This window comes from Ictalurus furcatus, chromosome 28, assembly GCF_023375685.1.
Source record: "Ictalurus furcatus strain D&B chromosome 28, Billie_1.0, whole genome shotgun sequence".
NCBI lineage: Eukaryota > Metazoa > Chordata > Actinopteri > Siluriformes > Ictaluridae > Ictalurus > Ictalurus furcatus.
In genome coordinates this window covers 9031948-9044980 of record NC_071282.1, presented here as the reverse complement: position 1 = coordinate 9044980, position 13033 = coordinate 9031948, and the positions used below count along the sequence as shown (strand labels likewise).

Sequence of the window (13033 nt, the reverse complement as noted above, 5' to 3'; positions counted from 1 at the left end):
GACAACACAGCATTTTTTTTTTAAATGGACAGTGCAAATTTAAGTACTTTAGGAACAGGTAGGTCTTTAGACGTCGTTTGACGTCTGCCAGTGTTTCAGCTTTTCGGACATCTAGGGGAAGTTCAGTCCACCACCTAGGGGCCAAAACAGAGAAAAGTCTTGATCCATGCCTTCCTTATACCCTGAGAGATGGTAGCACCAGTCTAGCGATGCTAGCGGATTGGAGGGGGAGTGGTGCAGTGCGGGGTGTGGTTAGTGATTTGAGGTAAGTTGGTGCTGGTCCATTTTTGGCTTTGTAGGCAGGCATCAGTGTTTTAAATCTTATGCGGGTAGCTACACAAAGCTAGTGAAGGGAGCGTAGCAATGGGGTGGTGTGGGAAAATTTAGGAAGGTTGAAAACAAGTCGAGCAACTGTATCAGTTGCAGAGGTTGAATGCTGCTCAGAGGCAGACCTGCCAGGAGTGAGTTGCAGTAGTCCAGTCCTGAAATGACAAGAGACTGAACCAGCACCTGAGTTGCCTGTATGGATAGAAATGGACGAATCCTTCTGATGTTGTAAAGGAGAAATCAACATGAGCATGTCAGATTAGCAATGTGAGAGGAAAAGGACAATTGATTGTTCATGGATACCTCAAGGTTGCATGCAGTAACTGAAGGTGGGATCAGAGAGTTGTTCACGGAGATCACATGATTCTGACATGGAGATGAATCACCTGGGATGAACAGCAGTTCAGTTTTGCTGGGATTAAGTTTCATCTGATGAACTGCTATCCATGATGAGATGTCTGCCAGATATGCTGAATGGTTAAGGCTCTGGGTTACTGATCAGAAGGTTGGGGACTCAAGCCCCAGCACCACCAAGCTGTCACCAAGTTGGGCCCTTGAGCAAGGCCCTTAACCCTATCTGCTCCAGGGGTGCCATATCATGGCTGACGCCGTGCTCTGATGCCACTTCATAACAAGCTGGGATGTGCAAAAAAAAAATGTATATGTGACAAATGAAGGCTTCTTATTTTTCTGGAGACAGGACACAATACAACAAAGCCAGAAACACACTGATAAAGGAGATCAGAACAGCTAAAAATATGCTGAAATACTATCAGCTAACAACCCAGCATCAGTGTGGAGAGGCCTGCAATTCCTCACCAACTAATCTCCCAATCTCCCAATCTCGGGAAAACACCAATCTCCCACTCGGACAACACCCTACAAAAGACCTGAACATTTTCTACTGCAGGTTTGAGAAGCCTATCAAGCTTTCCCCCTGCCCTCACCCACCCCCCTGCCCTCCAAACAGCTATAACAATCTGTGAAGAACATGTAATGCTTCAAAGCACAAATGACCAGGAAGACCCTCAGCCCCGACCAGGCGTCTCCCTGCTGCCTGAAATCTGTGTGGACCAGCTAGCCCCCATTTTTACACAGATTATCAAATCACTGGAACTGAGTGTGGTTCCATCATGCTTCAAGCACTCCACCATAATCCCAATTCCAAAAAAAAGCCTGCATCTCAGGACTGAATGACTACAGAGGAGTTTCCCTGGACCTGTAGCAATGAAATGCTTCGAGAGGTTGTTGCTGGCATACCTGAAGGACATCACATGCTCACTGCTGGATCCCTTCCTGTTTGCCTAAAGGTCAAGTAGGTGGAAGATGCAGTCAACATGGGGATATGTCACACCTTGACTCCCCAGGGACCTATTTACAAATTTTTGTGGACTTCAGCTCAACATTTAATATAATCATTCCAGGCATCCTTCACCCTGAACTCAGCCAGCTCTCTCTGCCAACACCCACCTGCAACTGGATCACAGGCTTCCTCACCAACAGAGAGCAGCAGGTGAAACTGGGAGAAATTACATCCAGCAATTGCACCTTCAGCACCAGTAACCCCCAGGAATGCATGCTCTCCCCTCTGCTCTTCTCCATCTCCATAAATGACTGCACTTCCTGGGACTCATCTGTCAAGATCCTGAAATTTGCTGATGACACCACAGTCAGCGGCCTCATTCAGGATGGCGATGAGTCTGCATACAGGCAGGAGGTGGAGCGGCTAGCCCTGTGCCACAGACACAACAACCTGGAACTAAACACCAGCAAGACAGTGAACTTTTAAAAAGACCCTATTCCTCTGCCTCCACTCATGATCCCACTGAATCCTTCAAGTTTCTCAACACTACCATCTACAAGGACTTGAAGTGGGAGTGGAACATTGCTGCCATTGCCAAGAAAGTACAGCAGAGGATGTCCTTTTTCTGCCAACTGAGGAAGCACAACCTGCCCAAGGAGCTGCTGTGCCAATTCTACAGGGCTACAATTGAGTCCATATTGTGTTCATCAGTTACTGTCTAGTTCATCTCTGCCACTGAACTGGACAAGCGCAGACTTCAAAGGGTAGTAAGGTACACAGAGCAAATCATTGGTGCCAACCTGCCCTCCCTCCAGGACCTGTACACATCCCGTGTCAGGAAACAGGCTGGGTGAATCATAAGGGACCCCTCACACCCTGCACATACAACCACTGGCAAAATTGATGGAATCACCACACTTAGAGGATGTTTACCCAGCTTTCTTACTTTGTAGCAAATTAACAAATCACGGATATGACCCAAAACAATTTTGGTTTAATAGCTGAATATTCTGGCTTTGTGAAACATACCTCATACAAGTTAAATTAAATTATTTAAATTAATGGCGTATTTCTTTCCAGATAAGGTAGAGGAAAAAATTATGGAATCACTCAATGTTGAGAGAAAAATTATGGAATCACCTTTCTGGCTTCATGAAACATGCCTCAAACAAATTAAATAGTTTTAATTAATGGCTTTTTTTTTTTTCAGATCAAGTAGAGGAAAAAAACATGGAATCACCTTGTAATTTGCATTTCTAAAACAAATACCAGCACAAGTCTAAAAATGCTAATTAGTCTGCAGTTAAAAGAGAGTGCTTACAGACCTTAAAAGAGTGCTAATAGACCTTAACCTTGAACTTTTTGAAAGGAAACATGGCCCCAACAAGAGAGTTGTCAATTGAAACAATGAAAAGGATTATAAAACTCCTTCAAGAAGGAAATCCAAAATGGAGTGTGGCAAAAGATGTTGGTTGTTCCCAGTCAGTTGTGTCTAAAATTTGATGCAAGTATAAACAAAATGGGAAGGTTATAAAAGGAAAACATACCAGTATACCAAGGAAGACATCAAAGCATAGAAAACTCAAAGCAATATGCCCTGGAAACAGAAAATGCACAAGAAAACAAACGATAAACAAATGGGTGGAAACAGGAGTCAATGTTTGTGACAGAACCATAAGAAATCGGCTGAATGAAATGGGATTTACGTATACAAAAGCCAAACAAAAACCAGCATTTACAACTAAACAGAAGAAAACAAGATTACAATGGGCTAAAGAGAAGCAATCATGGAGTGTGGATGATTGGATGAAAGAGATATTCAGTGATGAATCACAAATCTGCATTGGCCAAGGAGATGATGCTGGAACTTTTGTCTGGTGCTATTCTAATGCAACATATAAAGATGACTGTCTGAAGAAAAAAAAAAAACAACTCCCCCACTCATTTATGATATGGGGTTGCATATCAGGTAAAGAACCAGGGGAGACCTCAACAATCAATGCACAGGTGTACATTGAAATTTTGGACACTTTTCTCATTCCATCAATAGAAAATAGGTTTTAATGATGATGAAGTCATTTTTCAGGATGATAATGGATCTTGCCACAGAGCAAAGAGTGTTAACGCTTTTCTTCAGGAAAGGCATATCAACTCAATGACATGGCCAGCAAACAGTCCGGATCTCAGTGCGAGTGAAAATTTTTGGTGGAAATAAAAAAAATAAAACTGGTCCATGACAAGGCTCCATCCTGCAAAACTGATCTGTCAACTGCTATTTGAGAAAGTTGGAACCAGCTTGATGGAGAATACTGTATTGTTGTTTATTGCTGAATTCAGGTTGTCATAAAAGCCAGAAGAGTAGCAGCAAAGTCCTAATTGTGACGTTTTTGTTGATGATTCCATATTTTTCCCTCAACATTGAGTGATTCTATATTTTTTTTCCTGTACTTGATCTGGGGAAAAATGGCATTAATTAAAATAATTTAATTTAATTTGTTGAGGTATGTTTCACGAAGCCAGAATGTTCAGGTGTTAAACAAAAATTGTTTTGTGTCATATCTGTGATTTGTTTATTTGCTACAAAGTAAAAAAGCTGGATGAGCATCCTCTAAGTCTGGTGATTCCATCATTTTTGCCAGGGGTTGTAGCCTGTTCAGACTCCTACCCTCTCGCAGGTGCTACAGACTAATCAGGACAAGAATGTCCAGACAATAAAGTATTTTTCCCAGCAGCTACAAAGATTATAAACACCCTCCCATAAACTTCAATTCATACTTGATTTTTAATAGTTACACTACACCTTTTTTCTCTTTTTTTGCAATATCATACTCATGTGCAATACCAATAGCATGTGTAATATACTTATTTACTATGCAATACATATACTTTTTCTAACAAATTGGATAATCACTGCACAGTAATATCATTTTACTGTCATATGCCAATGTGATAACTGTTCTGTGTGAGTGGTCATTTAGTTTGTGTTATGTTTACACTGTAAATGGTAATGGGGTAGCTGTCTTTAGGTTTTTGTACAGTATTACGCTATATCCTGTCCAGCACTGTAGTGTAGTGCTTGTATGTGTAAGTGTGCACTGTAGGAACACTTTAAACCAGCAACAAATGAAGACTACAATGAAAAAACGATTAGAGTCACAAAACTGTATTTTTGGAGTTGTGCATCCACGGCTGTTGATTGAGCATTGAAGAATGATCTCATAAATGTATTTGGATGATAGAAAGATCAGGGTCACAGAATTTTCTATTTAAAACAAAGCCAAAATGATCATAGTCCAGTCACATGACCGAAATCAGCCAATAGGCTTTGAGTAATGGCAGACGCCCAGCTGAGTGAATTTCATTGTTAACTTACTGTCAAATTTCTTCAACATATCTCATTAGTAATTGCTCTAATATTAATATAATAATAATAATAATAATAATAATAATAATTAATGTTAATATTAATAATTATTAATTAATAATATTCAAGTTGAGATTGATGCACAATGTATCTTCTTTGAGTTTTCAGTATTTAAGTGATGTTGATGATGCTCAGTTGAATAAATTTGCATAAGTTCATCACTGTATTACTGAATACCCACAAAAGAGAGCTCAGATTCCGCGCAAGCATTTTTTCGTGCTTCAATTAACACAATGTAAACAATAATGGCTGACAACTTTTGCTGTCTTCATAAAGACTATGAATGGGTCTAGTGAACATATCAAGATTTTCTCTGTTCTCAACTATTATGACATAAGAAGGCTCTGAATTTTTAAATTCAAATTCTGAAATTCAAGCACAATGTGACTCTGATCGTTTTATCATTGGTGCCTTCAAATTCTTGTGTGCTCAGGCATACTTGGCCAATAAAGCTGATTCTGAGATATTCTGAGATAGATCTGTGTATGGAATAATGCTTAGGGTTTAAATATTTGATCTCACACTATCTCTCTTTGTCCTCATAGCAAGCCCCATGCAACAAGTCAAGCACACATGTGTGCGAAAGAGCTTGATTTGTGCCTTCGCCATTGCATTCATCATCAGCGTCATGCTTATTGCAGCTAATCAGATGCTTCGACGAGGGATGAAGTGAGTGAGTCAACCTCCCCATCTCTGTGCATTCACGTCAGTAAATCTAGAATATCCATTTCTATGCTCCCCTTCATATTTAAAATTTTTGCAGCTAACATACTGACACTGGTGTAAAGAAAGAGATACAAGGTTAACTGTGGGCTTTGTGTAGCCTTTAGGCCCTTAACTTATTTTGTCATAAATAAAATAAATAGTAAATATTAATGCAAATAGTTACAGTCATTTTAAAACGTGTGTTTTATTTCATCATGGTACAGATACAATAACTATATGTTGCTTAAACATGTTTGAAGTAACACATGGTTTTGTAGTAAACAAAAAGAAGCAGTTGGATGGATTAGCATGGATTTGCAGAATCTCATTGAGCTTTTCCAAAAACCCTGATCATCATCCAGAGTTCAGGTCATTGTACTGGCAGGCAGGGTTAGCAAGGGTAGATCCATCCAAGTTAAACCACACCCAGAGGTCAAAATCAGTAAATATAAAATACACAAAGGAGGACTATAGAAATCAATTAAGAAAATACTAGGAAACAACAAATAAATCGCTCAGAGTTGCTGCACAAACAAATGCATGACTCAATTCCAAAATCTAATGTAATCAAATGTAAACTAAAACATAAACTGTTGAAAAGAACACAAGGAAACAAAAGTTTTGCAATAAAATGCAAATATTGCGAGAAATCATTTTACAAAAATTTACTAAATATTTAATTTGGTATATATAAAGATGTAATAGGGTGTAATGATATTACCCTATTTTGATTTTAAATATAAATTTGGCCATTCACAATGCATCACATCCTTACATATGCAGTCTTCTTTTTCTTGACCAAAATTATTTCTCCATTATTGCTTCTCAGGTTTTTTCGACACATACTAATATTGTTTTATTTTGTATCATTTATGCTTGGCATGAAAGGTTAAAGGCACATTACAAGCAACATATAATGAGGGGAAAACTATAATATAGTTAAATAAACCATAAATATTAGTAAATAGTAATCATACTGTGTGTTTTACTTTACTTGAAGCATTATGTAATTCTTAAATAACTACACTGTATTAGAAAAAAGTGCTTTATATTATACACAAATCATAATATTTGGAATTATGTTTGTAAAACTGCACCATTCTGAAGTTGCTCATTCAACTGCACTTTGCAATGTTCGCATAAATAATTAGAATTTTTATTCTCATATTTATAGTCAGAATAAACATTAAAATGCACTAAATTAAGATCTTCCAGTCCTATGTAAACAGTTCTTCCAGTCACTTTTGTTTGTTTTCAGAAACATTTCTGAATCATACCAGAATAATGTAAATGAAATGCATAAAGTCAAATTGTAGTTAAATATAAAATTTTATTACTCATTGAAATATTTCATCTTTGAAGCTATGAGGTCTGAGATTTACATCACTGAATGTAGCATTAGTGCAGACCATAGATACAAACAGTAAAACATATTATGTATTTAAATTATAAATAGTATTTATAATTCATTGCTGATTATAGCTTCACTACTTACTAATATGCTTTTTTTCTGCTTTCTTAATGGATCCTTGTTGAACTAACCAATGGTATTTATTCTGTTGACTAAAAAAGATGATTTGAGCTATATACTTAGTAATAGAATGTAGTGATGAAATACTACTTAATACTACTCTATCTGAAACAAATTGAAATGCACGAATAAATGAATGTATGTATGTATGAATCCAAAGTAGGCTTGACATCATACGTCAATCGTTTTGGTTTTCTAAAACACACACACACACACAATAATGTATGTTCTTATACAGTCCCCTCTGAAAGTATTACAATGGCAATGCAACCTCCACAGCTCTCTGGTCTTCATGTTGGTTTATCCTTTTTAACAAATGCAGTCTTCACAGGCAAAGCCCAGGGCTCAAACCAAGAGTAGACCAGTGTTGGGGAAGCTACTTTGAAACTGTAGCCTTTCAAGCTACAAGCTACTCATAGTTTGAAGTAGTTAAGCTACAGTCAAGCTACAATTAAAAAAAAAAAAAAAGTAGTTAGCTACACTATAAGTAACTAACAAAAAGCAGCTGACTACATTGAGCTACTTAAATGGGCAATATTTTAGTATGTCATGATTGTGAGTTAGTTTATGAATAACTGTATAATTTTGAATAAAGAAATTAAACACAATTTAAAAATAATTCAGAACAATTATGAATTTATAATGTGCACATTAGGCTACTTATCTGTTTAAAAAGACAATCGCATTCACCTCTATGTGTCATTATAATTGTGCTTGAACTCTTGGACATCGTATTATAATTAAAGCATTAGACGAAGTATTTTAATCTTTAGTTTGTAAAGATTAAAATCTAAAAGGGCACACCTGGGCAACAGAAGAACCTATCACTCACATGTTCCAATATTTTTGATCACTTGAAAGTTGTTTGGTCTGCCACCAAAGGTGCCATGTTCCAAGTTGTTTAACACATCTATACATAAATATTAGGAAATGAAAGCTGAAATTCTGTTCTATTGTCTCATCTTTTGAGCTCAAACCCCAATGTCTTCAGTGTATAGCAAAAACAAAATAATTGGCCTTGCCTTTCCAACACTTTCAGAGGGGACTATATTTGTCTTCAATCATAGGTTCAATAACTTAGTAACTTATTGAAAATTGCCTGTGATTTAATAAAAACAAGACTTTTTTTCATTCATAAAAGTCATTATAGATTCAGTCATAATTGAAGCATGTCTTCATCTGTCACTCTCAAATAAAATGTGTAAGTGTACTTTTCTTATATTTCTCAGATGGCTGAGTTATAGAAGTCAGTTATGGAGTGTTCATAATCGTAGCACGGCATAAAACTTAAGGGGGAAAAAAAGTAACATTTCTAAGCTATACTGTGAAGCTCAGGTACGGCATACAGAAATACTAGTGAGGTCTTTAGTGAAGGTACCTCCTCTGAGTGGCTCACAGAAGACTTTTAAATTCCTAGTTCCAACCTCTAGCTTGGTTTGGGTTTGACCTGTGAATCATTGAGCAATGTTCATTTTGGTTCATTGCAACACTATGGAAACTTGCAGTGTAGTGTTTGTAAAATTGAACATACTAGTGTGATATGTTACAAATCTAGATTCACAGATTAGCCAGCAAAATTTTATTTTAAAAATATAATGTTTGGCATGAGTTGTTCCCCAAATGCTAGAATTCATGTCTAGTTGGTGCTTACTTGAGTGATATAGTTTGTCTTGTGTAGTCATGGGTGTTCAGGGACTGTGATCATAAATACAAATCTGTGTTAATTATTATGAATATATTGACTGTAACCCTGAGAAATAACTGTGAGAAACAAATATAACACTGGAATGATTATAATAATGCAGTATGAATTAAAACAGGCTATATGATCTGCAGCATACAGTGGATATAAAAAGTCTACACACCTGTCAAAATGGCAGGTTTTTTGATTAAATCAAGCTAAATGATGTCAGAACCTTTTCTACCTTCATAGTGAAATTTTAACCTATTAATTAAAGTGAAAAATAATAAGAATCATTTTAGGGGTAATAAATGACAAAGAAATTACAATAATCTGGCTGCATAAGTGTGCACACCTAAACTAATACTGGGTTGAAGCACCTTTAGATGTTTTCACACCATTCAGTCTTTTAGGGTAAGGGTCAAGCAGTTTGGCACATCCTGACAGCAATATTTTGCCATTCTTCCTTGCAAAAGCATTCTAACTCTGTCAAATTGTATGGGCATCTCCTGTCTGCAGCCCTCTTCAGGTCACCCCACAGACTTTTGATTGGATTTAGATCTGGACTACATTAGAAGTCATGCTGGTGTCATGCTGGTGAAGCCATTCCTTTGTTGATTTGGACGTGTGCTTCAGGTCATTATCATGCTGAAAGGTGAAATTCCTCTTCATTTGTAAGGGTTTTAGCAGAAGCCTTAAGGATTTGAGCCAATATTGACTGGTATTTGGAGCTATTCATTATACATGCAATCCTGATTAAAGCCCCAGTTCCAGCTGATGAAAAGCAGCCCTAAAGCATGATGCTGCCACCCTTGTGCTTCACCATGAGGATCGTGTCCTTTTGGTGATATGCTGTTTTTTAGCCGCTCTTAAATTATTTTATTTATTTATTTTTGCTTAAAAAGGCCTTGCCACCCTATCCTGTAGCCCAGACATATGAACAATTATGGAGATTGCTGTCACATGTAAGGAGTAACCAGTAGCAACTATAGGCCTCTTGGCAGGCTCCCTGATCAGTTTTCTCCTGGTCTTTTCATCAATTTTAGAGGGACGTCCTGTTCTTAAAATGTCATTGTCATGCCATATTTTCTCCACTTGTTGATTACTGTCTTAAAAGTGTTCCATAGTATATCCAATGCCTTGGAATTTTTTTTGTAACCCTCTCCTGATATTTTTCAACATACCTGCTTTGTAAGCTCTTTGAGCCACATAGGTTTTCCAGTTAGATGTCAAAATCCTATAAAAACAGATGTACTTTATTTGGAGTTAATCAGTCATTTTAATTGATGGCAGGTGTATTAATACTATACTAATTAGTATCCAATATCAGTTTGAATGTGACTGGTTGATTCTGAACACTGCCACAATCCCAATTATTAAAGGGTGAGCACACTTATGCAAACTGGGTGTTGGAAGCTTTTTGTTTTTCTTTTCTTCCCATAAAACATTTCTGGCTGTTTGTTACATGATATTTACATGTTGCAATTTCATAAAAAAAAAAATAAATAAATAATAAAAGTTGAAAAAGGTTCTGACATGATTTTAATTTTCATATTTTACAGCAAAAAAAACCTGCCATTTTAACAGGGGTGTGTATACTTTTTTATATACACTGTATTATCAAATACAGTTCTCAAATTTAGGTGCAACTCCTGGTTGTAATGACCAATTCTGATGTAATATTTATGACACTATTCAAAATATTTTCAAGTTACTTGCTGGAATTAATTCTACCCTAACATTTGAGGTGCAAACAATAGGTCTTTTAGCTCAGTGCTAACTAAAACCAAATCAGTCATGTCAGCAACCCATAAATTCCATTTGATGTTCTCCACATACTGATAATACTATACTACTGAGGTATTATTTATTGATGCAATCAAAATATTTGCAGCTGCACTGACCAATATAATGTATTGTGATGTTTGTCAGAATTAGCATTTGTATTTAAAATATGCAAACTTGTATGACAAATTACTGTGAAGTACAGTTATATTTAAAACACTTAAAAAATATATGTCAGGGCATCAAAAACAATTCAATTCCAAAAATTTGATAATAATAATAATAATAATAATAATGTTCTTACTCATCAATGTGAGTAATATTATTTAACAATGCATATACTTTAATTATACAGGTGAGACGGGTGTTGGGAGATAAATCTTTAGTTAAAAATATAAAATGCGCTGACTAATTTGTTCATACTTTTTAACCTATATTTTTAACTGCAAGTGTAAGCTAAAGTTCTATAGATTTAAATTTATAGTATCTTTAACAAAGATGTCATCATATGGTCACCAAGTTAATATAAATCACATAATATGACAGTATTGTTACACCATGTACATCTGATGTATGTAAAGTGTATTGATATAATAACAATCTTAGAACTACAGTGTGCAAAAATGTGATGTTACAAGTAAATACCATGTAAACAACTGAATTAAACTGGTGTTAATTGGTTGTTGTTATTGACTGAATTATTGCCTGACAGTAAAGGCACCCTGGAATGCTTTTTGAAATAGTTGTAAAATATCACAAACTACTCATTAAAAACAAAAAGTACACAATCATTCACAAGGTACATAAATACATAAGTTTGAATAACAATTGATTAGAAATTATACCGTTTATCCGACTTCATAATCCACTTCTAACCCTAAATACATACCTGTAATCAATCAACATCATAAGCTCTGTTGCAGTCAGTGCGTTTACATGGACAATAATCCACTCTTAACCCGATTAAGACCATACTTTGATTAAGAAACTACCATGTAAACAGCAATTTTTAATTACCTTAATCTAATTAAGGTCATTCTCGAAGTAAGCAATAATCGAATTAAGACAGGTGGAGTACTGCTATTTTAGTCGCATTATGGACATGTATTACAGACATGTAAACACCTTAATCACATTACGAACGTCGTGTGAGAGTTTTCACCGCATTTTGCGACAGGACACGATCACACACGGCAGTTTTACATTTTACGGCGAACAAGAGAGTTCGGCTGCGTCCCAAACCTATATAGACCAGGGGTGTCAAACTCAATCACACAGGGGGCCAAAACTCAAATCACACTTTAGGTCGCAGGCTGAACAGGATAAACATTTATTGAACAGACTAAAACTTAACATTTTTTGAACATAAATATGAATCGAAACAGACCGGATACAGTATTATTCCAAAATAAATAAACTTTAAATAACTTAAAAAATATTGCTCTCCATAAAAATATCTACTGTCAAAATTATACAAATTCAAAATATGAACATGCTGCAAAAAAACCTGAAAATATAAATAAAAATTGTGCTTTTAAGTAAAAGTTAAAATAATAACAAATAAAAACATTTAATTTTCTTTGCACTTATGCCATTTTGTCAGAGCTGGATGCTTGGCATCTTTTCTTGGCAACAAGTTCGTTTATGTTTGGGGTAAGGTTCTGTGTTGTGGAGATTCTCAGGATGGACTGCAGGTGTTCATCAGTGAGACAACTCCTGTGTGATGTTTTGTTAGTCTTCATCACAGAGAACAGGTAGCTTGTGCTACCAAACATGCACAAGGTTCGAGCCGCATGTAGACGGAGCTGGGGGATTGCATCAGGAATGAAGCGAGTGAACTGTGCGGGCCCCACAGTGTCGTACTTTGTCTTTAGTGTCTCATTACACTGCAGCATTACACTATCAGCTCCATCTGAATCTATACAGGTGCAGTTTCCACGTCGACAGCAAATGGGTTGTGAAGCAGCTCGAAATTACTTTTCTGTGCTTCAAAGTCACCAAAGCGCCGTGTGAACTCAGTGCGAAGTGCGCTCAGTTTATCAGCAAAGTGTTCATTTGGGAACACCGTGGTGCTGACTTGGTTCAACATTACTTTGCAACAGGGAAAGTGAGACAAGTTGCATTAGTGCATTTGTGTCTCCCTTAAGCACAGCTTCACTTGAAATGCCTTCACTGCATCATACATATCAGTAATCATGCGGTCCCGTCCCTGGAGCTGAAGATTTAAGACGCTGAGATGACTAGTTATGTCAGCCAGAAACGCCAACTCATATTACC

General features: G+C 36.5%; 1 protein-coding gene across 1 annotated transcript in view; it reads left to right on the top strand.

Moving 5' to 3' along the window:
• Window positions 1-6052, top strand: part of cabp7b (calcium binding protein 7b) — a 42087-nt gene extending 36035 nt beyond the window's left edge. The window contains exon 5 of the mRNA XM_053617598.1: window positions 5600-6052. Within this exon, the coding sequence (XP_053473573.1) occupies window positions 5600-5727 (128 nt within the window). The 3' untranslated portion in view covers window positions 5728-6052. The remainder of the gene's footprint in view (window positions 1-5599) is intronic.
• Window positions 6053-13033: the final 6981 nt, after the last annotated feature.